Raw genomic sequence first — 26,594 nt, forward strand, 5'->3', positions numbered from 1 at the left:
CAAACAGTATTTTACATTTTATTTTACAGGGGATATTACATTGTTGTAGTCCCTCTGAAGAAACAGCGCACTGGCAAGTTTTTCAAACCCTGGGACAATCCCGATGAGATGAATTTGGAGGAGGTAGGTTTAAAGGAAGAACTGCTTTTAATGACTCAGGTTTCCAGGAAAGAAAAGTAAAAATATGCCACGTCAAATTTCAGTTATTTTTCTATTATCCAATTCTTGTACTCAGCTTGTTAACAGGACCTACGTAACTGTGTGCACATACCACATTTCTTTTCTCAAAACTGGAAAAAATAAGTTGAGGCAGTTAAGAGGGCAGCAGGAACAGGAGATGAGTCTCGCTGATTGACGCAAATAGCTGCAGAGAGCACTGTTCATATGGAAATGAGAACATGAAGTAGCCATCAAGAGCACTGCAAACTCAACCCCCATCCCCACCTCCTCCTCCTCCTCTTTGTGTCTGTGGTAATTACCTGAAGAGCTGCATCAGGCCTTCATGTCTCATCTCATTCCAGGCAAAGCTAGGCTACTGCATATGCACAAAACACTTGACAACTTTTATATTTAGCCAGCTGAGATAATTCAGGAGCTTCCGTGCATGGCAGGCATGATTAAGCGTGCAAGCAAACTAAGGCATTATCAGTGTATTGTAAGCTACGTTTCAAGTATTCCTTTAGATGCTGTGTCAGACACTGAAAGCTAATGGATATGCACATTCAGTGCAGCACGTAATGTAGTATCTGTCTTAGATATGTGCAGATTCCAACAAATTGAAAATCTGGCAAGAATTCTGTTTGTGAATTATGGCAAATTATAGCATATTTTGAAATTGCAAATTTTAATATATTTATTTCTGTTGTATAAACAACACAGTATATCACATGTCCACAAGGCTAAGAGAAAAAACACACCATGTCTCATCTGGCATTGGCTTTACTGCTCATGCCCACAGGCGCATGTCTGCAGCCTTGACCGATTGCCCAAAAGTCGCCCCTCTGTCAGAATTTATTTGTTTGTCAATATTGGCACTCACCTTTTCACAACTTTTCCCAAGGGCAGCTAGATTTAGCCGTGTTGACAGGAGAGATGATTGAAGACATTATCGGGCAGCACCAACAGCCCTGCAGCCAAAACAGAGCACACACAAGAACACACACACCTTAATGTGAATGACAGGCGCACGCAGCACACGCGCACACACTCTGTCGTGCACACAAGTCAGATATGAAATCAGACGACCAAACAACTGGCCAGCCTTGATTAGCATAATTATGATCCATGCTTTGTACTGAAAGTTTAGTCAGTCAGATGGTGCAGACTTGTAGGAGGGGCACACTTGATGTGTTCTTTCAGCCTATTAGCATTATAATTATTGTTGGTTGGGGCAGCAAAGGTGGTTCATTTGACTTTAACATTAATTACCAGAGTTGAAAATGCAGCAAGTGTTTTTATTTTCTGCAATAACAATGTTTTTTATTTTTAAGATACATCATGTAATTTATCCTAACGTTGCATATCTTTTATTCATGTTGATGAAATAATGACTTGGAAAATACAAATAAATTGTACGAGCAAAAAAATTCTTCTCAGATTCTATCTGTGTACATGTGGCCATCTCAAGCAAAAACGTTTCTGATTGTATCAAGAAGAGAAAGTAACTGAGCTCTCCAAGTTGTAAATTAATTCAGTCTCTCTCTCTTTTTTTGTTGTTGTCGTTGCTGGATAATCCTCAACTGTTTTACATGCTGGAAAATCACGCAATCTTTTAAATTCACAATCTTTTGTAGTCAAGAAAAAAAAAAGATGAAACAAGTCATTGATCTTTTCTGTAATGCTCTGCTTCTTGCAATCAACATTTTCAGCGCTGCAATCAGACAAAAAAACAGAGATATACTGATTTGGTTTGTGTCGATGTGTTTTCATGTGTGTGCTGGAATGTGTCGCCACTGTATGTGTTATCAACTGTCTGCCTCTTACTCCTCACTGTAGCTGCTGAAAGAGATAAACCGAACTAGCAGAGGCCTTCGGTTCCGGAGACAAGCAGAACCCAAGGCCTATATCGCTGCCTACTTCAGTATCATGCCCAAAGATTTCACCCTGGGAGATGGCAAGACCTACGGGGACTTTGAAAACAAGCAACTCCAAAATGGCCAAGAGTACATCTTCTTTGTCCTTGCTGTTCTGGAGATGTCCGAGAACGTAAGTCTGCTCTTTCACACACACATTATCTCAGTTTTATCTACATGTGTCTCATATTATACTTGAGTTCAGCTTCAGACATGAGCTTTCTCGCCTCTGGGTTATCCATTGCTAGCGATCTCAAGTCCTTTGAGCTAAAAGCTGTACATGTTAATAAGCAGAGAGGGTTAAATCCACTGAATCTTGACAGAGGGTTGGAGTTTGCTTCTGGTTAGATGTGTTACTCTGAGCCCTTGTGAGGCTTTGACTTTAAAACTTAAAGCTGCAGCTGGCCCAAGAAGCTGACCCTTGCTGCTTTAGGGAGAGAAACCCCTTAAGACCTTAGCTGATCGCAAGAATACCTCGATAACAGGGCTCCTCTTTAATTGCGTCCTACGTGCGGTCCACCTTATCTCCGCTGCTGCAGCTAGTGTGTATGTGTGCCTGTGTCTGTCTGGACGGAAGACCAGAAAGCCGCATGATTAGGCAGCTGCAGGCGTGATGATGGATTTGATGAGCTGCGGGGTCTATAGTCCTGCCTCGCACTCTCTCCGCTAACCCTGAGTTCAGGTAGAGTAAAAAATGATAATGATGGACGGAGGGAAATCTCTAATTTGCCCACTGAAGCATATATTTTCCTCCCACAAGACCATTTTTTTTTATCTCCTCTTAGAATGTGAAATAGTTCAATCAAGGCTTCTGCATAGGAGAGATATTGAAGATCATTTTGATTGGCCAAATTGCAGCTTAGCAGAAATTACAAAGCAAAACTTAGAATTGGCTTTTAATTTGTATTGTTGGTCATGCCGTCTTTGTCAGACTCTTGTTAGATATGCTCTGTAGTGGGGGTAAATTAATTGAAGTCTTGCAGGAGCTCCTCAAATAAGTCTGGATCCAATGTATCCCCCTCAGCAACTTAAGGTGAAGATCAGTTTTTCCTATGTCAAAGGAACAGTGTGATACCTTGGCAAGAAAATAGCTTCAAAAATCACCAGATAATAGATACAATTACAGAATAATGGGCACGATGAGGGGCCAATACTTAGAGGCAGCATATGGTGGTTGAAAAAAAGAAAGAAGAAATCAGAACACAGATTCTCAGATAGAATATTGATCAGTGATTTGTTTTTCCCTGGCTCAGATCATGTATGCTACGAGCCCCTACTCCGACCCGGTTGTGTCAGCAGACATCGACCCCCAGCCGATCATCGACGAGGAGGAGGGCCTCATCTGGGTGGTGGGCCCTGTGCTAGCTGTTGTCTTCATCATATGCATCGTCATTGCAATTCTTCTCTACAAGAGGTGAGGATATTAAATGATGATCTGCATATAAAATCATACAGATAGTAAAGCAAATGCAAAAGAGATCCACCTCAGATGGGACAACTACCAAAACACACTGAACATAAACACTGTACACACAACATTGGCGCACATTCACTGCAGGGGGGCCGTGCGAAACATGTGCTATATAAATAGCATGACTTATATATGTGCATTTAAAATTCATGTATAGCCCCTCAACATTTATGTATGACCATTCAATATTTAACATTTCTGACGCCAACACACGGCACCACACAAATCTTCAATTAGCACGTTCGAATGCTAAATGTAAGATTTTGACTTCAAGCCTTGAGGCACATTGATCTTCAGGCTGTCCATGACCCTGACTCCTAGTAGCACACATACACACTCTACATGTCAAATGAGTAAACCCAAGCATTCCGCTGCCATCAACTGCAAATGTCCACAGTCCTTCACGCAGACACGTGCATTGACTGAAAGCGAATCAGACGGATCCATCTACGCCCCTGCACGCAAAAAGACACACACACTCGCAAACCCATGGTAAAACTGTGGAAAACACTTGCGGTAGCGCTCTTTCACACCGAATCAAAACAGCCTTTTTTGTCTGAAACCCCCTAGTGGCAGTGAGACCTCATGCTGTCACTGCTCATCAGTGAAGCGTAGGAGGGGAGGGCTTTGACTATCTGCTTCATGTCACTGCATGTGTGTGCAGCTTTGGAGAGGCCCTGGGGCCTGGGCAAGCATGCCAGCCACCCTAACCCCTCCTCTTTTACTACACCCCATTCCACAACAGAGAGTAGCTCCCGACACTGACCTTATGCTGCCCTCCTGTTAAGCCACGTCACACAAGCACGTACCTCACCTGACTTTTTTTCTGCCCTTCACTGTCTTGTCTCTTCCAGCCTTCTACATAAATTTCTGGAGAGTTCATTCAATCAAATGTCCAGTCCTAAGCAGAATTTCACAGTAGTCTTCAAGAAGTAATTTTAGGAAGGCAAGATTAGTAAGTGAAGAGTCAGCACAAGCTATAATCAGTAACAGTACCAATACTGAAGACAAAAAAAACACATCAATAGCAGTGTCATTCAGTTTATGCACACAGCTTCATCCTGGCTCGCTCTAACACCTTACTGTCCTTGGATTCCTTTCATATCAAGTTTTGGTTTGGATAATACAAAGGTAAATTGAAAGTGAACAAAGACTGTGCGTGTGGGGGCCTTCAGAGTTTCCATTTGTGGCAGGCAGTTTTACACATCAATTACTAAGTCAGTGTCAAGGCCACATTAGGAAACATTTGGTGCATAACCAGGAGATATTTCTCTTGTCCAGATCAATTTTTATGCGACAGAGTGCTCCTCTTGTGCAAAACAAAGGGCAACAACCATGTTATGTCGAGCTCTGGGAAAGGACAGGGGGATAACAATGTGCAGCTTCAGCAGAGAGTAACATAAATCAGACTAAATTGTCCACCTACATGTAGAATAATTGAAGTCAAGTCATGGCTGCTACTTAACCAATAGATTCTGGTCATTTTTCAAATGCAAAAGATTTACAGAATAGCTGCACACATTTGAATGTGGCGTATCACTAATAAAATCACGATCCAACCTGTTTGCCTTTAGAATACAACATGCATAAATCTTGGATATACAGAAATCTTAAGTTCAAAAATTCAACAGGGGTAGGCTTATTTGCGGGAAGAGACAAACACAGCAATTAGGAGTCAAGTGATGAATTTTATGCTTGAACAAGAAGCGGCTGAAACTGCTTGAAATAGCAGAGATACAATGCACAAACCTTGGATACACCTGGGAAACTGTAGCATTTGAAACAAAAAGCCCCGAGGCGGCATAACTGATCGTAATCTCTGAAGTGAAGCATCGCTAATCTTGCACGTAAAGCTAAATTGAGATATGATTGGTATCGTTTGTCTCTTATGCAGTCAGTCACTCGCTTATTCTACAGGAAAGTTTCTGGAATTCTCCTTTATATAAAGCCAAAGGTCTCACCACCTAATGTTGTGTCGACATTTCTTTTCTTGCTGACCAATGGAGCAGCAAACCAGACAGGTAAGAGTGAGAAAGAAGTAGAGAAAAACTAATTCCCTTTAAACCCCGTTTTCTCCCTACACTGCACATATTATATCTGAACATGTAGAAACTGGTCGCCCACTGGCGATAGATGCCATTCGTGAAATCACGCTATGTGCTTAATCGAAACGAACATGCTGAACACTTGTTAATTTACTGTTAGCAAAGCACAAATGTTTTGAGAAAAATGGTCTTTTTCTTCTACTGATAAACTTTAGATTACTAATGTCAGAATTTCCACTATATTACACTTCCATTATACATATTTTGTAATTGACCTCTCCATTAAAACATGTGATCCATGTTAGTGACCAGTGTTGTATTGATTCTTACAACCTCAATGCCAAAAAAGTTGGGACGCTGTGTAAAACATCAAGAAGACAGAATGTGATAGTTTGTCAATCCTTTTTGACATGTACTCAATTAAAAACAGTCCAAAGACAATCGATCTAATGTTTTACATCATCAACTTAATTGATTTATGTAAATATATGCTTATTCTGAATTTGAATTTGATGCCAGAAACACATTTCAACAGGTTCATAGGTAACAGGTATCATTGGATTATTACTACCATTGACAGTAAACACTTCGTTTGCAAATGATTGCGTTCTGCTTTATTTACATTTTACCTGTCGACCCAGCTTTTTTGGAATCAAGGTTGTTTGAATGAACGAACCGCATTGCCGTCTATGAAACCAACACTTGATTCATATGGCATCTTTTGTCAGAGGTGGCAACATTGTACACAAAAATATGTTAAAAAGTCATAAAACATCACAGATGCTCTACAAACATGAATCTTAAAACTAGCATATAAAATAGTGAAAATAAAATAAAAGGGAGCGGAAAACAAGAATACACCATAAAGCAATCCAGTTAAACAGCTCTGTAGCAAATGATACCTTTGTGTTCACGTTATTTATTTCTTTTTTTAAACACAGTAACAGGACCATGTTACAATATAATGCAATCTAAACACCACCATTAACTATGGCTTCAAAATGACTGTAGAGTCGAATTGACACCCTATCTGACACTATCATTGAAAAGAGCTTCTGTAAAGGTGGTATTTAAACGCCTATTGTATTGAATTGCATTATACTGTGAAGTGTTGATGTTATTAGTCCACCCCCTGTAGCCTTATGTATTGTAATAATGTTGTCCTGCCACCTCTATAATTACACATTTGCCTGCAGTATTTCTGAAGCCAAAGACAAGCTTTGAGGTTATAAAGTAAGAGTTTTGAGCAGAAAATAAAGAGAAAAATAATTACTATATGCTGTTTGTTCTGCAGAAAAAGAGCAGAATCTGAAGCTAGGAAGGGAAGTCTCCCCAACAGCAAGGAAATGCCGCTGCATCATCCCACTGACCCTGTTGAGCTTCGACGTCTCAACTTCCAAACGCCTGGTATGTATTCCAATGAAGCCAGGACGTCCATCTCCTTCACTGTGAATTTACACCTGAATATGCATTATGAGGGGGCACGCTAGTGCTACTGATTGCTTGCTTAAAGGAATAATGTATATTCAGACTTAGCTGTACCATTGTTTGTTCATTCGCAAGCACCGCTGACACTGACACCTAACACCATAAAAAGTCAATCATCTCTGCAGTGAGATTGGCAAGCAAGTGAGCAGTTTGCAAGTAGACAATGGACAGGTGCTCAGAGAAGGCACAGAGGGTCAAAACTGACAGTTTCCTCCCTGGAGACACTTCTCAGTGGAAAATGAAGAGGCAGAAATGCAAGCTTGACAGTTTTGTGGCAGCTGTCGTCTTCCTCAGCACCTGCGTTATCCAGGTCATCAAGACTTGTCATGCTTACTAAGAATAGTGCAGTCCTGCTTGAATGGTACCCTGCTGCCAGAAGTCATTGGATGCAGCATCATGGAAGGTGAGGGGAAATACAAAATGTGTTGAGGCTCGGTGTTCCATTTTGCATGCGAGCCAACGGACGGCGAAGAAAAAGTAGTGACAAGCTGTGAGCCCGAGCGTTTACTCGCTTTGACCTTTATTGCTTTAGGTGAGTGGTGGTCAGTCGTTGCGCCTTGGTTCGGTCATGTGGCCGTTTCTCGCCTGGGGGATACGATGGACGTCACAGTCCATTTATCACCTGGAAAGGAGGAATGCATCTTTGCCCCCGTCCTGACTTGAACTACCGTTTGAGTTCCTCTGGCACCAACTGCTTTGGGACAGGTGTTCAGAGACCGCCAATAATGTTGTAATATCAAAGCCATATTTTTCAGGTCAGCTAGTATGAAAGGAGGATGAATTATCCCTGCAGGCTCAATTTTGAAAAAAGATTATGCATATTTATGAAAGCTCTTCAATGATGTTAGGACCATTACTGGCTGTTTCATCCTGGCAGAGAGGTAGTTTTCCTTTTGGCTCGGAGTGATCTCAACCATCCTCCCACTTTTTCACTTGCCTCATCATCCCCCTCCCCCAAACAGCCTCTCTGAGAGCTGGTATCTTGGCTTTCTCGCTGGTCAAAAAGGACCAAACATTTTTTCCTACCATGTGACCACTTCCTCTCAAGTCCTGAGGCACTTCTACATTAGGCCACCTCTCTCTCTCCTTTCTTTCACCTCTTTACCCCTCAATGGACATTTTCATCTTAAGGATGCTTGATGTTTGAGTGACGACACGTTGGAAATGGTACTTTCATTGTCCCCCAGTGGTGGAAATGGATTTTGAGTAGCGGGGCTGCAGTAGAAACACCCTTTGCCGTCTTTCAGAGAGAGATGAGAGTGGGTGGGAAAACGAGGCTCAGCTTCCATTAGCTAATGCCCACTTGTGGCAGCAACCAAAATGAAACATCACCTCAATGTTGGAAAGAGAGAGAGAGGAAGAGAAAGAGGGAGAGTGGGGGATAGAGAGAGACACAACTCTTCTTAAGTTGCAGAGCTTTGGCAGCAGGCTACATTGCAGCAGTGCATACGAAAAGGTGTCTTGGTGAGCATCAGTATAGTTAAAACGCAACACTGTAGATGGTTTCCTACATCTACGCTCTTAAATGTTAATGACACAAATGACTCAATGACCACCCATATTCAACAATGTTAATTCTACATTGTCAAAGTCAGGTGAATTAACTGCAGGCTGAAACTCAATGCTGCAGACTATGCAAGCATTATATGACCATGTCAGCACCCTCAGGTTAAAATGAATGTCAAATAATATCCTGTGGTTGCTCGACTTTGGTTTGTGCTGCTAGGATTTGTATTCTGTGTATGCTTTCTTATTTGTATGACATAAGCATGGTGGCATAGCCAAGCTTCTAGCATGATGATTTTGGATGTTACTAATGAGTGGCCCATTTAGAATACACACAATTCATTCAACTACTCCTTGTCATGTTTCAATTTTCTACCCTCTGTTTGTGAAGAAAATAGTCATCACATTGCTATAACATCTGCAATGTATTTAATTACACCGCCGTTTCCTCCACAGGTTCAGGTGCGTCCAGTCACCCCAGTAACCTCCATTTGTCAAGTTAGTTGGTCTCGATTATGCATTTGACATGATTTTTTTTGTTTGTTTGGTTTTTTTTTAGCTTTAATTCCCTTCTTTTCCTTTTTTCTGCCTAGCCTTGTATTCCCATCCTCATCTAATCCATCTGGTGTTAATGCTATGTCATCGCAGGAGGCGGAGTTTGAAATGACAGCCTGAAAACATGTCATCACTCAAAGCAGACGTCAACATCTGGCCTAACATTCTGATTTTTTTTTTTTTTTTCTTTTGGTTGTTTGTTTTTGGGGATGTTTGTTTGTGTCTGTGTCTTACTGTCATGCTAACTAGCCACAACAGCTTTCTGTGTGAATAACGTTCTTCTCTCTCAATAGGGAGAGTCCGAGTGGGGCAAGTGTGCTCGATGACTTCTCATTGGCTTCTGTGTCCATATTCTCTCTATAAGCATGGCCACTGCTTTGAGTGAACAAACTAGCCTAACAAGATCCACTCTTCCATTCCCCCTGTTAAACACACATGCTGCTTATCTAATGATTCACTGTTGGCTTGTGCTTGGGTGATGCCTTCTGACAAGACTGGTGACTAACCCTCAGTCCATCTGATTGACAGGTATGGCTAGCCACCCTCCAATCCCAATTATGGACCTGGCGGATCACCTGGAGCGCCTGAAAGCAAACGACAACCTCAAGTTTTCACAAGAATATGAGGCAAGTGTCTGCAAAGTCCCCCTGTTGATTCAGCAATTGTGATAAATGCAGTGACAAGAATGCTGTGGCAGAAAGACGACAATGAACATGTCTAGTATTACCTGGGAGCATGCATATAAAGTATGATTGCAAATGATTGTCACTATGAAGTGTGGTGGGCAAAACCCACAGTCCTCCACTTAATGATATTTTCCTGGAAGCCTTAATCCTATCATTGCATACCCATGCCAACCGCACAGCAGTTCAAGCATGTCAACAATGTGTCAACTGGCTTTGGTGGATGACGGCCAAATAGGGGCAGAGGTTGGGAGCCACTGTCTTTCAGACTAACTCGGAGATATAAAAGCAGTCGGTATGCCTTTTTCACAGCAGGCATTTTGACATGTCATAGAAGGAAACATACAGGTTCAATTATTAACTTTAAAAATGGCTGCATTCCATGTCTAGTTCCAGGATTCTGACACTGTGCCTACTGGTTGACTGATATTATGAGTAACACCAGTGCTTTTCCTGCTTTCAGCCCCTAGGGGCATTACTACACCTTGCAATATGAATCTCTTGGATGCAGCAAACACCAGACTGAAAATGCAGTACATATATAAGCATATTCAGTTTTGTTTATCCTGGTGAACCGCTATACTTTACTGCTTTGCTGATGAGAGTGACTAATGCACCACTAGACTCCGGAGATTTCAAAGGCCACAGTTTACTGACACTTGTCCAACCAGCTAATCATATCTACGCTTTAGCTGAAGTCTCACTTAGGAATGTATGGCCACTATCAGAATAAAAATGCATCATGGTACAAAGGTGGTAGTTATATTTATGCATCGTGTGATTAGACCTTGAAATGTAAAAGTCCTTACAATTTAAGGGCCCTCAAAACCCTGTGGGTTGCAGTCAGACAGTGCAAAATGTTTTCCTTTATATTGGCTTTGCATTGTAGATGAATTTATGATTGCAGAACACTCATTGAGCCCGAAAAACTGTGTGAGTAAGAGGTCCTTTCAGGGGCATTGTGTGAGATGGGAACAGTCACCCTTTCTCTGCCCATTTCTCTCCGCAGGTCCTGCAAGCGCTCCAAAATCTATGAGGTCACCATATGGGTGGCTGCCAAGCTGCCCAATCATTATTGCAGCTTAAGTGCATTGAATTCCAATTTCATAGTGCTTATTCCAGAGCAGTGGAAAGCAATTCTGTGAGCACAATGAACTAAAGATTTTTATTATGAGCAATGTAGCAGCCCACTGTTTCAACTTATTTTGATAAAATATCAGGTGAAGCCAGTGGTTTGTCCCCTGTGTAATGCCCTGAGGTGATTTCCGCTGATAAAGAACTCAGTGCTGAAGTCTCTGGATGTTGTATTCACACTGAGCTCATATACTCTTAAATGCATCTTAATGTGTTTCCTTCCAAGGCCATAGTACAATCCCGAGTCCAAAAAAGTTGAGATGCTGTGTAAAACAAACACAATGTGCTCATCCTTTTGTACATAAGCCAATAACAGACATTATATTATATGGACATGATGTAGACAGTTGGAAAGAATAGACAGTCTATTTAATGTTTGGCCTCATCAACTTAGTTTTTGGAAATATATCCTTATTCTGAATTTGATGCAGCAACATATTTCAAAGTTGGGACAGGTGCAACAAAAGACTGGGAAACTTGTGAACTGTTCCAAAAACACCTGTTTGGAACATTCCACAGGTAAACAGGGTCATTGGTAACAGGTGATAGTATCATGATTGGGAATGAAAGGGGCATCCTCAAAAGGCTCAGTCGTTCACAAGCAAGGACGGAGAGAGGTTGAACATGTGATTGTTCAAATGATATTACTACATGGGCTCAGGAAGACTTCATAAAATGAGGGCATTTGTTTCTATTTTCGTTTCACACAGCTTTCCACCTTTTTTGGAATCGAGCTTGTAGTATTATAAAGTTTGCCATCTTTAAAACAGTATTAAAAAAAGGAATAATAAACCTAATTTTTATGTGTTTATTGCTCCTATAAATTACCCTAAAGAAGTCATAAAAGTCTGATCATTCTCAGGTCTATCTAGACTTTAAACGTGGTCAGTGTGGTTGTGTGTGTTGCAGTGTGTTCTATTGCACTTGGGCTTCTGCTATTTTCAGTGGAGATTAACTCATAAAAGTCATGTGTAGTCATTAAAAACACAAGCACAATATTTCCCTGTAATGGGAAATGGAATGCTGTCTTTCATGTCTTTGTATTTTCCCTTTGTGATGTCGGATTTTATCGTTCATTTATCAGTGATGAGGGACCATTATCAATTTCTGCTTTACAAAGCTGAAAGAGGACTTGGAAAGCAAATTCTGTTGAACTAGTCTCAAGTGTGGTATTCCAGGCTGTGCCATAAAGTCCTAAAAATCAAATGAGGAAAGCCAATAGAACACAAGCATTTCCTTTGTGAGCAATTTAGAATGTTTCTGTCTGTAAGTCTAATAATTTATATGTAGCTGTTATTTCATGCCAAGGACAACACAGAGCTCACATAGTTCTGAACAGTAAACTATCCACTTTTAAGTCAAATTTCAATCCACGGAGCGCTCACATTCTTTTTCACAGACCAAAAGTGCCAACTTAGATTCAAATGTTGGCTGACATCCTAATTTCTCCAAGATACTGAGAGGCCAGGAGAGATTTTACTTACATTAATTGAGAAGAATAAAAGCCTGGGTTAGACTTTTCACACCTAAATCAGCTATCAGTCAGAGAACGATAATTTCCTTTTGACTCAATAACTTAAAGTACTGTTATATTAAGAACATGCCATATTTCACGGTCACAATGTAATTTAAGAGCCTCCACATTTTGTAAATAGAAAGGGGACATGGTTACTTTAGTATTCAATCACATGGCTTTAAGGGCTTACCGCTGAAGCAATGTATCTTCAACACTGTACAACCTTTTTCATTGCTGTTTTGTGCATTAAGGATCTGACAATCAACATTCTAAATTAAATGAACACAAATAAATATTTTAAGCCAACTGCACCAACTGTGTAGAGATTGCGAGACAGCATGGACACACAAGGCTAAATGCATCGGAACTTTTACTTTTATAGTCTGCCTTCCTCTTAGCCTTGAAAAACGAGAGCATGCTAAATGTCTGAAGACATACAAGGCTACATATAGCCTTATGTTTCAAGCACAGCCTCAAAGAGAGAAATTTAAACATCAGTAAAGTACAATAGATAAGATTTTCAGTTTGGTGAAAGATTTCTCATATGGATCCTGGGGGGCAGTTGCCCCAGAGCTGAATTCCATCTTAGCAATAAACTGCTGTTAAATGTTCACAGTGCAACATATTCCACTGTTAACGCCAAATTTTCTTCTACTTCACAGTCCATCGATCCTGGTCAGCAGTTCACATGGGAGCACTCTAACCTGGAGGTCAACAAACCAAAGAACAGATATGCCAACGTGATTGCCTACGACCATTCCAGAGTCTTGCTCTCCGCTATTGACGGTATGCCGCCCACCAACATCTTCCCTCCCGACTGTTGTATTGATTCCAAAGACAGCCTGCGCAACTGTATCTTTTAGACCTCAGGAGCACAACCACACTGTACTTTTAAAATATATCCCTACACAAGCATGTCAGAGTACTTATTTCCTTTCATGCCCCAGGTGTTTGCAAAGAAAGAGGTGGCTTCAGAAAAAAGCAAATTTTCCCTTAAAATGCTTAAACATGCTTTAAAATGAGATTTAACGATGTATAGTGAGAGATGCAGGTCAGTTTTACCAGCATCTTGATCAGTGACTGCCAGGTGATTCTTGCCATGGCCTGTTTTTCTGCATAATTTATCCCTTCAAACTAGAACAGTGAGTTGTTGTTGGAGGGTACGCATTTTCCCACTTACCTGGTACCTGGTTGAAACAAAACTCACAACAACACACACGATAGACTGCTAAGATTACATTGGCCAGAGTGACTCAATAGACAAGGCCTTGCTAGTAACATATAGACAGAACTCCCTCAACATGTGCTTGCAGGGCTCTGAACATCAGGGCCCAACCTTGCAGCAAGACAGTGCCAAATGTGTTTGTTCACAATTTCACTTGAGCCCATGGCAGAACTGACTTGAACCGGTCCAATAAAAGTCTCTGGCAAATTAAAGATGTGTGCACTGTACAGTACAGCTTCTAAGTAATGAAAAGCCATTTTGAAATGGCTAGTTAAGTGTTGGCTTCCTCACCAGTTTATTGGATTAAACACAATTGCACATACACACACAGCTATTAATTAACCATTTCCATTGAGCTGCTCCCACGGAGAGCAAAGGAAGATAAACAAAGTAATAAATGGCTAATGTGACAAAAACAGATAGATAAAGACTTGGAAAGCCCTTTATGCAGCCTCTCTGAAACAACACACAGCTTGAGTGTTGATGGAACTCCATTAGCCAGGCGTATAAACACATCTGCACAACCACATTGGAGCCTTTGTGCTATCGCAAGCGAGTAGTTCTCAGCCAGGGGGACATGAGGGACTTCCTCTTTTCCTTCTCAAGCTTAAACAAAGCCTTTTTGGCAAGCAACGCGTCTATTGTTTACTCTGATTGAGTTCTTTGAACAAAAAAGGGATTTGGGATTTGACATAAGAATTTGAAGACAGCTGCAGCACTCTGAGAATATATTGATGTGAGGATGGATCGCAGAATCTTTGGAATACAGGCGCTCCGAAGCTCAAGTACATCTGTGGACTTTAATTGTTGTGACATCACTGAATTCGCTCCACTTTCGACGACTGACGAGGCACCTCTTGCCAAGTTGCCTGACCGTATAACACATGCACTTAGCAGGATTAAAGTGGTATCTAAATGAATCCCTCAAACTTTGTCTACCCTTCATGTGCCAGAATTCTACAGTTAGTTTGCATTAGGTTTTGTTAGCACAATCCCTGCAAATTCCTCCAATTCCATGTTCTTTTTTGGGCACATTAAAGTTATGCAACAGCTTTTTTTTTTCATTGTTCTAAATTTAGTGTGGAAGCAGTCACAAGCTTGTTCTTATTCAATGAAAAGAGCTATACTTGAATCACTGGTCTCCTCTTCTCCAAAGAGCTCATTTATTAAGAAAGCCTAATCGAAATCTGTGACAACTTCATAAATCTGTGCTGTAGGAAGATGGAGGAATCTGAGAAAATGTGAGCGCGGCATTCTGCCCATGTCGAACATGAAGATTCTACTACTAAGAATCATGGCATTTATCATGATTACAACGTTGCACCCTGGAATATTTCTGTCTTTCCTTTGAGAGTCCCCTTTCTATGGCGAGTATTGAACAGCACTGCAGCAATGTTTATTTCGAAAAAAGCATATTGACAGGGAAAATGGCAGAATTTATACAAATCCTGAGTGACAGAAAGCATGAAGGCAAAATCCATTTGCAAATGTGCGTTAAATAACTTGCCTCATTCTCGTTAAACCACAGTAATGTCTCTTTTTGCTTTTCAATTTGAAAACACACTGGGCTTAATTGTATTTATCCCTTGTCCATCATGGAAATGTACAGCCGCCCGGCTGTGTGGACAACTTCAACAGCAAAAGAGATGGACGGAGGAAATTAAAAAAAAAAAAAAAATGAAAGAAAGAAAATATAGTGGGTTGGTTTTTAAATGTGTTCATATTCCATTTTCTTTCCTTTTTTTCTGTTGAATAAGTTACCTGGGAGTAAAAGGGAGTCTGGGGGAGAGGGGGGAGAGGAGGCAGTCAGAGTGAGGGGATTCTCTGATACGTGGCGTCCATGCAGATGAGACTTATCTTGGTCGACCATGTGTGCACGAAGCCCCTAAACTGCCAGTCCTGAAGCATTGACTAGCTGTCAGCTCTGTCTCTTTCGCCTGGATTCGAAAAGGCTGCTGTGCCTTTCATTTAATATAAGCAAAGGGAAGGAGGAGAGCGAAGGGGAGGGGGGAAAATTGTTTTGCTAGTTTTTTGTTGGTTTGTTTTTCTCCATGTGAGGTGAAAGACTTTCACAGACCGAGCTTTATCTGTAAGTCAGTTGCAGATATGGAAGAGGGACACACAAATGGATTTAAATGTGCTGTTGATAGCAAATAAAAAATCCTTATGCACTGTACTACTGCTTCCAAATGTGACTGTTTTATGATATTTTTTCGATTTAATACTTACGAGACAACAGGAAGGATATGGCCTCACACTTATGTGGTGGATAATCTGACGTCATCTCTAATAACTGCAGGGAAAATCAGGACTTAGACGAACGGAGGAAGCAACAAATGCCACTATTCTGTGACACTGATTGTTCACATTGTGTCTCCCACTATCTAAAGTCCCAGTACACAGTGGTTCCTCTTACGAAGCAATCCCTATGTAGTTTTTTTGCATACCGACTCCAGCTTGAGTCTAACCTTGCCTCCTTTTTTTTTTGTAGGTATCCCTGGAAGTGACTACATCAATGCCAACTACATTGATGGCTACAGGAAGCAGAATGCCTACATCGCCACACAAGGATCTCTGCCAGAGACGTTTGGCGAATTCTGGAGGATGATCTGGGAGCAGAGGAGCGCCATCATCGTCATGATGACCAAGCTGGAGGAGAGGTCCAGGGTGAGAGACAGAAATACAGACACAGCCTCTTTCTCTTGAGTCTCTCTCTCTTATGGGTTGCCTTCAAATGAAATGGCAAATTCATGATAATATCGACTTGTGATTGGTTGATAAAGGCTTTAAACTTAAATACTGGTATTGACCCGAAATGATATGACAGGCTGGTAATATGGCGTTTTAATTATGCACACGCAACGCTAGTGTGTCTGTGGTGTGGAGGCTTTTTGAAATGTCCGAAATCGTTAGCAAAGTTGCTATTTGCAATGATTTCTCAGTCATGCACAGAGGAGCAAAATCACAATCCGTCAACACAATTTAACTGCTCATCTTTAAGAGCCCTTATCCCAATCATTACAACGAATTTGTGAAGACAAAAAGAAACAGGCACCAGTGTTAAAACCTGTCAGCAGTCGTTTTCTTATTTTCCCAGTGAAATGTGTACGTTTTGAAAAGCATTGCACTGAGTGTCTGCGGGGCCATCAGAATAAGAGTGGACATAAGAATATGATAATTTCACGACATCAGCAGCTGGCAAGAATGAGTTGAAAAATATCAACAGTCAGAGCAATGGGAAGTTATTTTCACATTTCTGTTCTTCATTTGACTTTGAAAATCTCTTCAAACGCCGTTCACCCTCTATCAGTGACGCGATCAGTTTGATGTCCTCGTCCTCCTGATCTGCTCTTTTTCACAACCCGGTTTAATTTGTACAGTGTGTTTGCGCCCTGGCCCTCCCTGCATGCATTCGTATTTATTCCCCGGGAGAAGTCAAGTTGCATTCTGTCACCCGCTGATATCCTCAATCCTCTCTTTACGACAACACTTTCTGTTGTCGTTGAGTCCTGACTGATTAGTGGTATGGCTGCTTTCATTAGCCGAGCACTGCTGAAGGCACTGGATTGCAATCAGTGATAAAAACACTGCCGAGAGCTACAATGCCCAGCTGCATGCACTCGCTGCTCCTTTAAGGCTGATGTGGTCAAAAGGCACTTTCTCTTTCTCTCTCTTGCACATCTTACAGCACATGAAAGCTTGCAGACTCCATAAGCTACTGACCTTCACACTTGTATGCCTTTTCTAAGAGCCTGGCATAGTGTTAACAGGGGCGCTGACTCTATCCAGAGAGCAGTTTTTGCTCAGTATCTGCACAATCTGCACAGCAAATGCATTCCATGGCTGTTTTTCAACATTGTGGACGTTTTAAAAATGCACGACTCTTCAATTAAATTTGGTCCGTGCTGTAAGGTGTCTGTTTCACTCCGCAGATGCTTTGTGATATAAGAGTGCTTCTTGGCTCTGCAGTAAAGGCTTCCTGCGAGACTGAGCCTGCCATACAATTATGATGTTTGACATTTGCAGTACATAATGTGCTTTTGTTGCCGCCATCAGCTCCTGCCTTTCATATTAATCAGTCATATCATTCGCTGGGAAGCACTCAAGCTGTCTTTGTATGTTTTGCATGTATAAAGCTTGAGCATTTGAGAGTAAACGCTATTATGAATCATTCCATTACTCCCGATGTCACAATCAACTTCATTACTCATGGTGTCAATGCTGTAACAGCTGCTTAAGAAATGAAATTAGTGGATGTAAGATGTTTGAATATTCCAGTGGTACAAATGGCGCCCAGTTGTCATGCTCATCAACAGTCACCGAGCATCAGGCATCAGGATTTGTTGAGCACAATGACATTTTGATTGTGTTGAACATATTGCTAAAACCACATCAGTTCTAATGGACAATATGAAGAAAAACAATTGAAATGGAGCTCAGCTATTTCCTCCCCAACACCAATCGTGCTTCTCTTTGTCAGCTAAGCAGCATTGCTATAATGGAACAGTGTTTTATTGGCTGTTAACCCGGGAAACAAAGCTGTGCACTCGAACAGCAATAAAGCTGAGCCGGTAATATGATTGGAAACTGTGGTTACCTTTGTAATTATACAGCATGTCAGGGCAATTAATAGCACCGTCGGCTCCGTACAAATATCTCAGGCCATTTCATTGATTATGAAATCAAGCCTAGTCAGCAGGAATTACCATTATTTCACTTTACACTCCAGGGCAGATAGCGTTCATATATTATTCCTGTCCCTACCTTGTCTAATGTGATATTTCTCTCCGCTGCAGGTGAAATGTGACCAATACTGGCCTACGAGAGGGACAGAGACATACGGCCTCATCCAAGTGACACTGCTGGACACAGTAGAGCTGGCCACGTACTGTGTCAGGACATTTGCACTTTTTAAAGTAAGGAGGCGTTTGGCTTTTTGTTGTGCTGAGACCTCACAACTGTAAAGCACTTGATGTGAGTTACGTTGGTCGCTAACCTTTCTCTGCCTCCATATTCAGAATGGCTCCAGCGAGAAGAGAGAGGTGAGGCAGTTCCAGTTCACGGCCTGGCCAGACCACGGGGTGCCAGAGCACCCCACTCCGTTCCTGGCCTTCCTGAGACGGGTGAAAGCTTGCAATCCTCCAGATGCAGGGCCCATGGTGGTACACTGCAGGTAAGAAACAACATGGTTTCACAAAAACATGCTGAAGCATGAAATTGATTTTGTTCTCTCCATTTGCTGTAATGAATATATGAATACATATGACAAAATACAATACATTGATGGTTATTTAGAGGTCTATATGCGAGTCACTGTGTACTGATCATAGTGATTTTTAAAAGGTTTTTGACATGAACCGAAAGACAAATTGTTGTCCAATATTTTAATACTTTATATGGACTACTATGGCAAGCCCAAACAAATCAGTCTACTAGCTTTCACAGAAGGCACTTTAAATCTGAAGGTGCTTTCAACATCACAGCACAAACTGTGAGTGGCATCGCCCTCAGCAAACTTAAACATCTCCTCCCACACATGAAGACACGCAGACCTGTCGCGTTCCCTGCTACACCACGAGCGTGTTGCACATCAGCGGCCCACAAGATGCCTTGGCTTATCCCTTGGGTTATTGCATCTGAAACAAATAACTTTCATGCCAACTTCACTTCCCTCAGCTACATAAGCGGCCAGACTCCCAGCAGAGAGGCACAAGGATATAACGCAGACTTCTAGCTCCTCTCAACTCAGGAAGTCATGAGAGGCGCAGAGAAAGCAAGCGACTGAAAAGGCAGTGAAAACGAAGAAACAGCGATAGCAAGTGTAATAGATACAAACTTGTGTCAGAAAGTGACAAGAAAAGGGAAGGGGGATTACAGAAGAGTTAGAATTACCACATGCTGGAGTTAATTAGAGCTAGTTGCCGAATCACTTTAAATTGAAAATCCTGACTTTTTACAATGAAGCAGAATGCAGGAATTAATGTCACTCTGCAGATGGGAGTTTTTAATTCCTCTGGCTCCCTATCAGATACAGTCTTTTCCAAGCTCCAAATCCCTTGAGAGGCAATTCCTCACTTCATGTTTGACCACAATTTTAAAACAGAGCCATCTTTTATTTTTGCATACTTGCAAAATAAAGATAGGAGTGTTTTGTGGTGAGGCAGAGATATACTGTCAATTTTGTGGAAGCTATTTAAGCACATGCAACAAGACAGAGATAAAAGCTAAAAAAAAAAAAAAAAAAAGACTCTTGAGTGGTTGCTTAATTAGCTGGTGCACAAAAAAAAATTGTAGCTTACCATGTATGTACCACGTATACCATAATGAAATCACAGGCTCTGGATTTGTTTGAGTGGTGGTGTATGAGGAGATGAGAGTCCATAAACTATACCTCGACAACAATCACAAGTGACTCAACTTACTGGAGAATTCCCCTGAATTACTTCCCCTGAGTTCCATAACAATTCATCTGATATACACAAGACTGCATATTGATGACGCAGATGTCAGGAAGATTAGTGGTGAACCAGTCCTTACTTAAACTTTTAGTTTTCGTGTGTGGTGGGACGTGTTCATCTCATGTTACGGTATTTCCATTTTTTTTCTCCAGCCTTCATCATAAACTAAATTTTAAACAGCCAGCAAGTCAAAAGAGGGGTTTTCTGTATCATTTGTCATTGTTGGTAAAGATTATCCTAATGAAATCAAATTACTCTAGCTTGTCTAAGGATTCACAATTTTATTTACATTCTTTTTATTTACTTGCGTCACTGTTGCTCACACAGTGCCGGTAGTTCCACCACAGCAGTCTTTACGGTAACAATAATAATCTAAATGCATTCGTGTGTTTCCACTGCAGAGCTAACCCTTCTGACAAGGTGAGATCACAGTGCGTCTTGAGAAACCTGCCACCCACGGACTCTATAGCATGTTTCCTGCTTTCCTAGTTCCTGCTGTTCTCACTAACCCATAGGTCAGGGACTGTTTTGCTCTTCTAGCTTAAGGTCTACCCAGGCGTTGTGAGGTGGCGGAGGAGGTCAAATGGACATGATTGAATGTCATGGAGATCACTGGGCTCTCCCAGTGACTCGGAAGGGAAACTTTTGATAGAACAACCCACAGTTTCAAAGGATTCAACTGATAACCTGGCCATGTCCCCCTTTTCTTTTCTCTCTATTACTGTCTACTACAGCACATAAGTCAGAATTTAGACCACTTATCTAACTGTCATCAAAACCAAGCTGCTTATTTACCTATTTTTAGGCAAATAACAACTCTGTTTTCATTGACAACTAGTGGTGAAGACATGCTAGTTCAACGCCCTGTGCAGCCATGATGAAGCCTTGTTATGGATGGGTGTGGTCACAAGTCAACAGACCACACCTGATCACACCCAGCTGTGCTCATGGGTTCAACAGACTGACCAACCCTTTGTGAACAGTGCAGCAATGCTTTTTCTCAATGTAAGATTTGGTTGGAGTGACTCTTTAACGCTGGCTTCTCCACCGTCACCATCGGAAACCTTATATCCCACAAAAAGTCTCACCTCACTGGTATGTTTAGTACCATGAGGGCATACAAAACATCCCTGCTGGAAAAACTGAACATGGCCTCCTCATTTCCATCAAGCCATACTCAGTCGCAGTGCTCCTCCAGAAATTATTCTAATGAAGGGAAGGAAAGGGATGACTCAGGAGAGCTGCCACAAAACTCCACCTCCCTGTCATCATGGCAGAGTTGCATGTGAGGGGAACAGTCCTGCACTTGTTGGCACGTCACAACGGACAAGAATCAGCAGCCAACACTCTCCAGTGGTTTGTGAAGGAAAGCGGCTAAACCTACAAGCCCAATTAGTGGGCAAAGGATGTTTCAGACAACAAAATTCCACACGTCCTATGTTGGAAATTAATGACTTTGTTGACTTACTCCTGAAAAGCATTCATACGCACAAAGGATTCCAATTATTATTGACTCCATTAACGGCAATGCAGTGATCCTTGTGAGCTGGAGTTCATGTGTGTGCGTTCAATTGGCAGTGTGGGGAAACGGTGACAGGTCAGCTGACGGCAAGAGATTTGGTAACAATACATATGTAATTGCTTTCACTGCTGCTCACGCTTTATCTTGTCGGGACTCATTGCAGCTGTATTTCACCCTGCACTTTCTCTCCCATCCCCTATTCCCTAAACTCCTGGAAAACATATTAGTCTGACACTTAATGTGTGTCGACGTCCAAAGCAGCTGGTCTTGACTGGCTGAAAAGGCAGTGTCAGGTCATTAGTGCAGTCAGTCTGCCAACTCCCCCTCAACTGCCAAATGTTCCGACGGCTTTCTGCACCACCTCACCCCACCACACACACGTCACTTGTTGATAAAGGAATGCTGCATATGTACCGAGCATTTCCTGCTCTTACATTTAAAGAAAATTGAGGTTAATACATATTCTTGCCACTCTGTCCTTTATAAAACTAACTTGAGTGCGACACAACTTCAAGATAACTGGCTTCATCTCTCCCCGCATAACACAAGCTTACGTTCTATCTCCTCGCCTCCCTCCCCCAATTCTTCAGCTTCCTCTGTCTCCGTCTCTCTAGCTCAATGCTGTCACTCTGTCACTTACTCTCTCGCAGGTCATCACTCTCCCACATTCAGGTCCGCACTGTAAAATGTTTTCAGATTGGAAACAGCTGGGGTAAAGGGAGAAATCTCTTCTAGTTCCTGCATCCCTCGCCCGAGGGCTGAGGTGTTCTTAGACCTGGAAGTGATTCATTCTTCAAATATCCCCGAGACACTTTCACATTTCTTTGCAGCCCAATTCTCCCTTTGACTTAAATGCACATTTTGTAATCGCCCTAGAGCGGCGAAGAGTTTTGTTAAAAGAAAAAAAAAAATCCAGTCTCATTCAGCCAATGTCAGCCATTTTGAAAGTGATCATCAGAGAATTTGTTAAAGCCAATGACTCCCATACGTGTCTTTATTCCATTTGCAGCACAGTTCCAGTGCAGCATGGCACATTAAGCAGACTTGGCCCCCGGGGACTAACTTTACTCCCTCTTGAGTTTTCCTTCTCAACCCTTTCCCCGTTCCTCAGAGCAAATGAAAAACAAATGCTCCATCAGAAGGAGGAGGCACAAGAGCATGGCTCACACCTCGTAGGCATGTCAGCTTAATGGATTGAATAACCTATTTACTTTGGAGTGCCAAGTGCAAGGACTTGTCTTGTCAATGCTGTGCTTTGCGGTAGGTGGGAGGAGAGTTAACGAACAAGATTTAACACCACCCCGTCGCCCCACAGTAAATAAACTGTCATCAGAAAACATCTTCTATCATGTGGCATGCGCTATTAAAACATGTAATGTACGGGGGGGAGCATTTTTAGACTGTCAGCAGTCTGCAGAAATGGGCTACATTTGTACTGCATGTCTCGAGCTGGCCTGCAAGAAGCGGTCGAAGAGAAACAGTGAAGCATTTTCCCTCTATTTGTCAGAGTGCTTTTTGTCACTTGTGCATTTTTACACACTAATGTAAAAATGTGTTGATGTGAATCTTAATGAAGGGACCTGCCTTTCAGTGCCTCTTCTAAAGCTCTTATGTCATTTGGGTGCACTGTGCTAATCTAATGGCATTAATTGAAGTCAGCTGCACTTCTCAGAAGTTGCCCGGCACATTAACAAAGCCCTCAAACAGCCATACTGTCAAAATTTCGTCTTTTTATCCACATTTCGGTGTGCATTTGTTGTAGTGGCACTTTTTGGAACCATGAGATAAAGGTTAAATGTTGCTGTTGCACAAGTGATTAGTCCTGATGGGTTAGAGAGCACAGGTGAGGTCCAGAGGGGAGAGACTAGATTGCAATGCCAGGAGGGAGACAGTTGAAGGCCACAACTGCCTAGCCCTCTTCCCCACACAGTGCCACTTCAGATTTAATTACACTCCAAGCTAAATGCTCCATCCTGAGGTGGCAGACTTGGCACACAGAGTTTACCTCATCACTAGGGGTTCTTCAAGCCACGGCACATGTTTTCAGAAGACACGTTTCCTTCCATCAGACTGCCCCTCATTTCTATCACTGGAGATCACATATTGTATGTGGTTGCCAAGATTTTGGAGAAGTTAAGATCAAGAGTTTTCTTGCACAGTGACAGCTGAGGATACCATCCAATATAACATCCTTCCTTCTTGATCTTGTTTTTCACTGCAGTGCTGGAGTGGGACGCACAGGTTGCTTCATCGTGATTGATGCCATGCTGGAACGTATCAAGCACGAGAAGACTGTGGACATCTACGGGCATGTAACGCTAATGCGTGCCCAGCGCAACTACATGGTGCAGACAGAGGACCAGTATGTCTTCATACATGACGCGCTCCAGGAGGCCGTCAACTGCGGCACCACCGAAGTGCCCGCCAGAAACCTATACGCCTACATCCAGAAACTGACGCAGATAGAGGGTGGAGAGAATGTCACCGGCATGGAACTTGAGTTCAAGGTACAAACTGTTTACTATTGGGTACAATATTTTTGATAAGGGATTACTTGGAAAAATATTAATAAGCGATGCTTTAGCTTTAAACTCTGACGGCATAGTCTGTAGATTGCACATCACACCTGTAAAGTTTTATACCAAGAACTTGCCACATGCAGAAAGAATTTACAGGCTTCCCATTGGCACCCCATGTTCCGAGTCACATGCAGACCCCAGCGTCATTGATTGGCTATTCTCTGTACAACTCTTTTCCACTTCCCATTAGACCCAGCAGACAGCGTGGGGCCTGTGGTTTCCTCTCTTTTCCAGTTAGTTGACTCCCTTGTGTAACCCAACATAGGATAAATTCTCCCTTTCTGGTTCCCCCTGCCCATAGCTCCCCTTCCTTTAGAAACAGGGGTCTTGGTTTACATGAAAACGCCAAACACAGGTTTTCCCCACCACAGAACTGTTGCCAGAGGAACTTGGGCAATATACTTTACAATGAGAAGCTCAACCAACCTTATTCAGCCCCTAGCAGCCTGTGGTGTTTCTGTATGCATGGTATCGCCTTGCTTGTCACGCACCTACTTTCTTGCTCTCTGATGGATGCTGATTCCACTAAGAGATGATAAACAGGTTAGATTATACTGCACTTCTGTCCACTCCAAGCTCGCTCGGGTATCCATTTCCCTGTCTTTTCATCATAACATGCTATTTTTTCCCTGCAAAGGCAGACCATGATAATAATCACTTTGATGCCATTTCCATACTTTATGGTTACATGAAATAGTGTATAGCCACAGTACACTTTGAGCCATTATAGTGTAGGTTTCATAACCCACGATGTGCAGCTTATTATTTTGCATTCCTTCCTACTCGCGCGAGTAGGAAGGAATCCAAAAGGCATGCAATTGTTCATACTACTCGGATCTTTATCATGTACAGTCCACCTTTAGTGTCAAATGCAGTCAGTCACCAGGGACATAGAGAAATCCCAGACTGTTAGCACTCCTAACTTCGCACCAGTACGCTCAAAGATATCTCTTTTTCTCTGTCTCCATGAAGCGTCTAGCGAACACTAAAGCCCATACATCACGATTCATCAGTGCCAATCTCCCCTGCAACAAGTTCAAGAACCGCCTTGTTAACATAATGCCATACGAGTCCACACGAGTGTGTCTTCAGCCCATTCGAGGAGTTGAGGGCTCTGACTACATCAATGCCAGTTTCATTGATGGGTACAGGTAAGTGCTAATGTACTCTGACGCCCATTGCCAATCAGATGGCCAGTATGTAAATTCATTAAACATGAAAATGGCTTGGCATTTCATAGAAGCAGCTACATTTTTGAAACATGAATTTAATATCAACTGGGAAGCGTCAGCAAATGTATACAAATTTCAGAGTCATTGCCATGTTTTGGTTATTATTTACAACTGCAATTCAACATCGTCAAACCAGTCACAGTGTAAAGTTCTAATGTATCTGAATGCCGACTGTATCACAGCTTTCCCATCATGTGATTTATGCATTCCAACAGGCAACAGAAAGCCTATATTGCCACACAGGGACCACTGGCAGAGACCACAGAGGACTTCTGGAGAATGCTCTGGGAGCACAACTCCACCATTGTCGTTATGCTCACCAAGCTCAGAGAAATGGGCAGGGTATGCATACGCTTATTTTCTTCCCTTTGTTTTGGCACATTAACCTCTTTGTTTTGGCGACGGAACACAAACACACGCATTACAAAACAGCGTATATGAAATACCATACATGGATTCAGCCACAAGAATATAAGCTTTCGAGCAGTAGATACAGTATGAACTGAATGAAAAAATTCTGGGAATGAACACAATGAAGCTAGTGTACGAAATGAATGTTGTGGCTCACTGTGGTATTCTATTTTTCACTCTCGACAGGAAAAATGCCACCAGTACTGGCCAGCAGAGAGGTCAGCCAGATACCAGTACTTTGTGGTGGACCCCATGGCCGAGTATAACATGCCCCAGTATATCCTGAGAGAGTTCAAAGTGACTGATGCCAGGGTAAGCAGACAATGTTTCATAGGACAAAGTTAAAAGATCAAAATTTGACATTGTGGGAATGGAGCTCCAACTCCAGTGGTATTGTTTACACTTTGGTGGACTGTTTTTCAAAGTCTGGGTTGTAGTCTAACCATGGCTCATTGTGAATGGAATAACCAGGGGCTTTTACCCATGAAATAATGATAGTTTTCAACTTTTTTAAACAAGTTTTATCACTGGAGCTACACCTGCTTGATTATGTTTACCAAGAAAAAAGATTTCCGTGATAGTGTTGAACATGCTGGATGGTGGATGGATTTAACATTGCAGCAGTCATTAGCTGAAATTTTTGGCATTGTGTCAAGTATTTGTTTATACCAAACTATGGCCTTAAGTGGAACATAAG

General features: G+C 42.0%; 1 protein-coding gene across 25 annotated transcripts in view; it reads left to right on the plus strand.

Annotated features, from left to right (window-relative positions):
- ptprda (protein tyrosine phosphatase receptor type Da) overlaps nt 1-26,594 on the plus strand; it is a 348,556-nt gene that overhangs the window by 316,922 nt on the left and 5,040 nt on the right. For 15 of the 25 annotated variants that reach the window (XM_076724731.1, XM_076724734.1, XM_076724743.1 and 12 more), the window contains 14 exons: nt 30-123; nt 1,996-2,205; nt 3,326-3,486; nt 5,553-5,564; nt 6,883-6,995; nt 9,666-9,763; nt 13,133-13,256; nt 16,187-16,362; nt 18,492-18,611; nt 18,714-18,868; nt 23,897-24,182; nt 25,227-25,405; nt 25,702-25,828; nt 26,084-26,209. In XM_076724731.1, the coding sequence (XP_076580846.1) occupies nt 30-123; nt 1,996-2,205; nt 3,326-3,486; nt 5,553-5,564; nt 6,883-6,995; nt 9,666-9,763; nt 13,133-13,256; nt 16,187-16,362; nt 18,492-18,611; nt 18,714-18,868; nt 23,897-24,182; nt 25,227-25,405; nt 25,702-25,828; nt 26,084-26,209 (1,981 nt within the window). The remainder of the gene's footprint in view (nt 1-29; nt 124-1,995; nt 2,206-3,325; nt 3,487-5,552; nt 5,565-6,882; nt 6,996-9,665; nt 9,764-13,132; nt 13,257-16,186; nt 16,363-18,491; nt 18,612-18,713; nt 18,869-23,896; nt 24,183-25,226; nt 25,406-25,701; nt 25,829-26,083; nt 26,210-26,594) is intronic. The other 10 variants (XM_076724735.1, XM_076724738.1, XM_076724742.1 and 7 more) reach the window with 1 other exon arrangement.

The sequence above is a fragment of the Chaetodon auriga genome, chromosome 24 (assembly GCF_051107435.1).
Source record: "Chaetodon auriga isolate fChaAug3 chromosome 24, fChaAug3.hap1, whole genome shotgun sequence".
NCBI classification, from domain to species: domain Eukaryota; kingdom Metazoa; phylum Chordata; class Actinopteri; order Chaetodontiformes; family Chaetodontidae; genus Chaetodon; species Chaetodon auriga.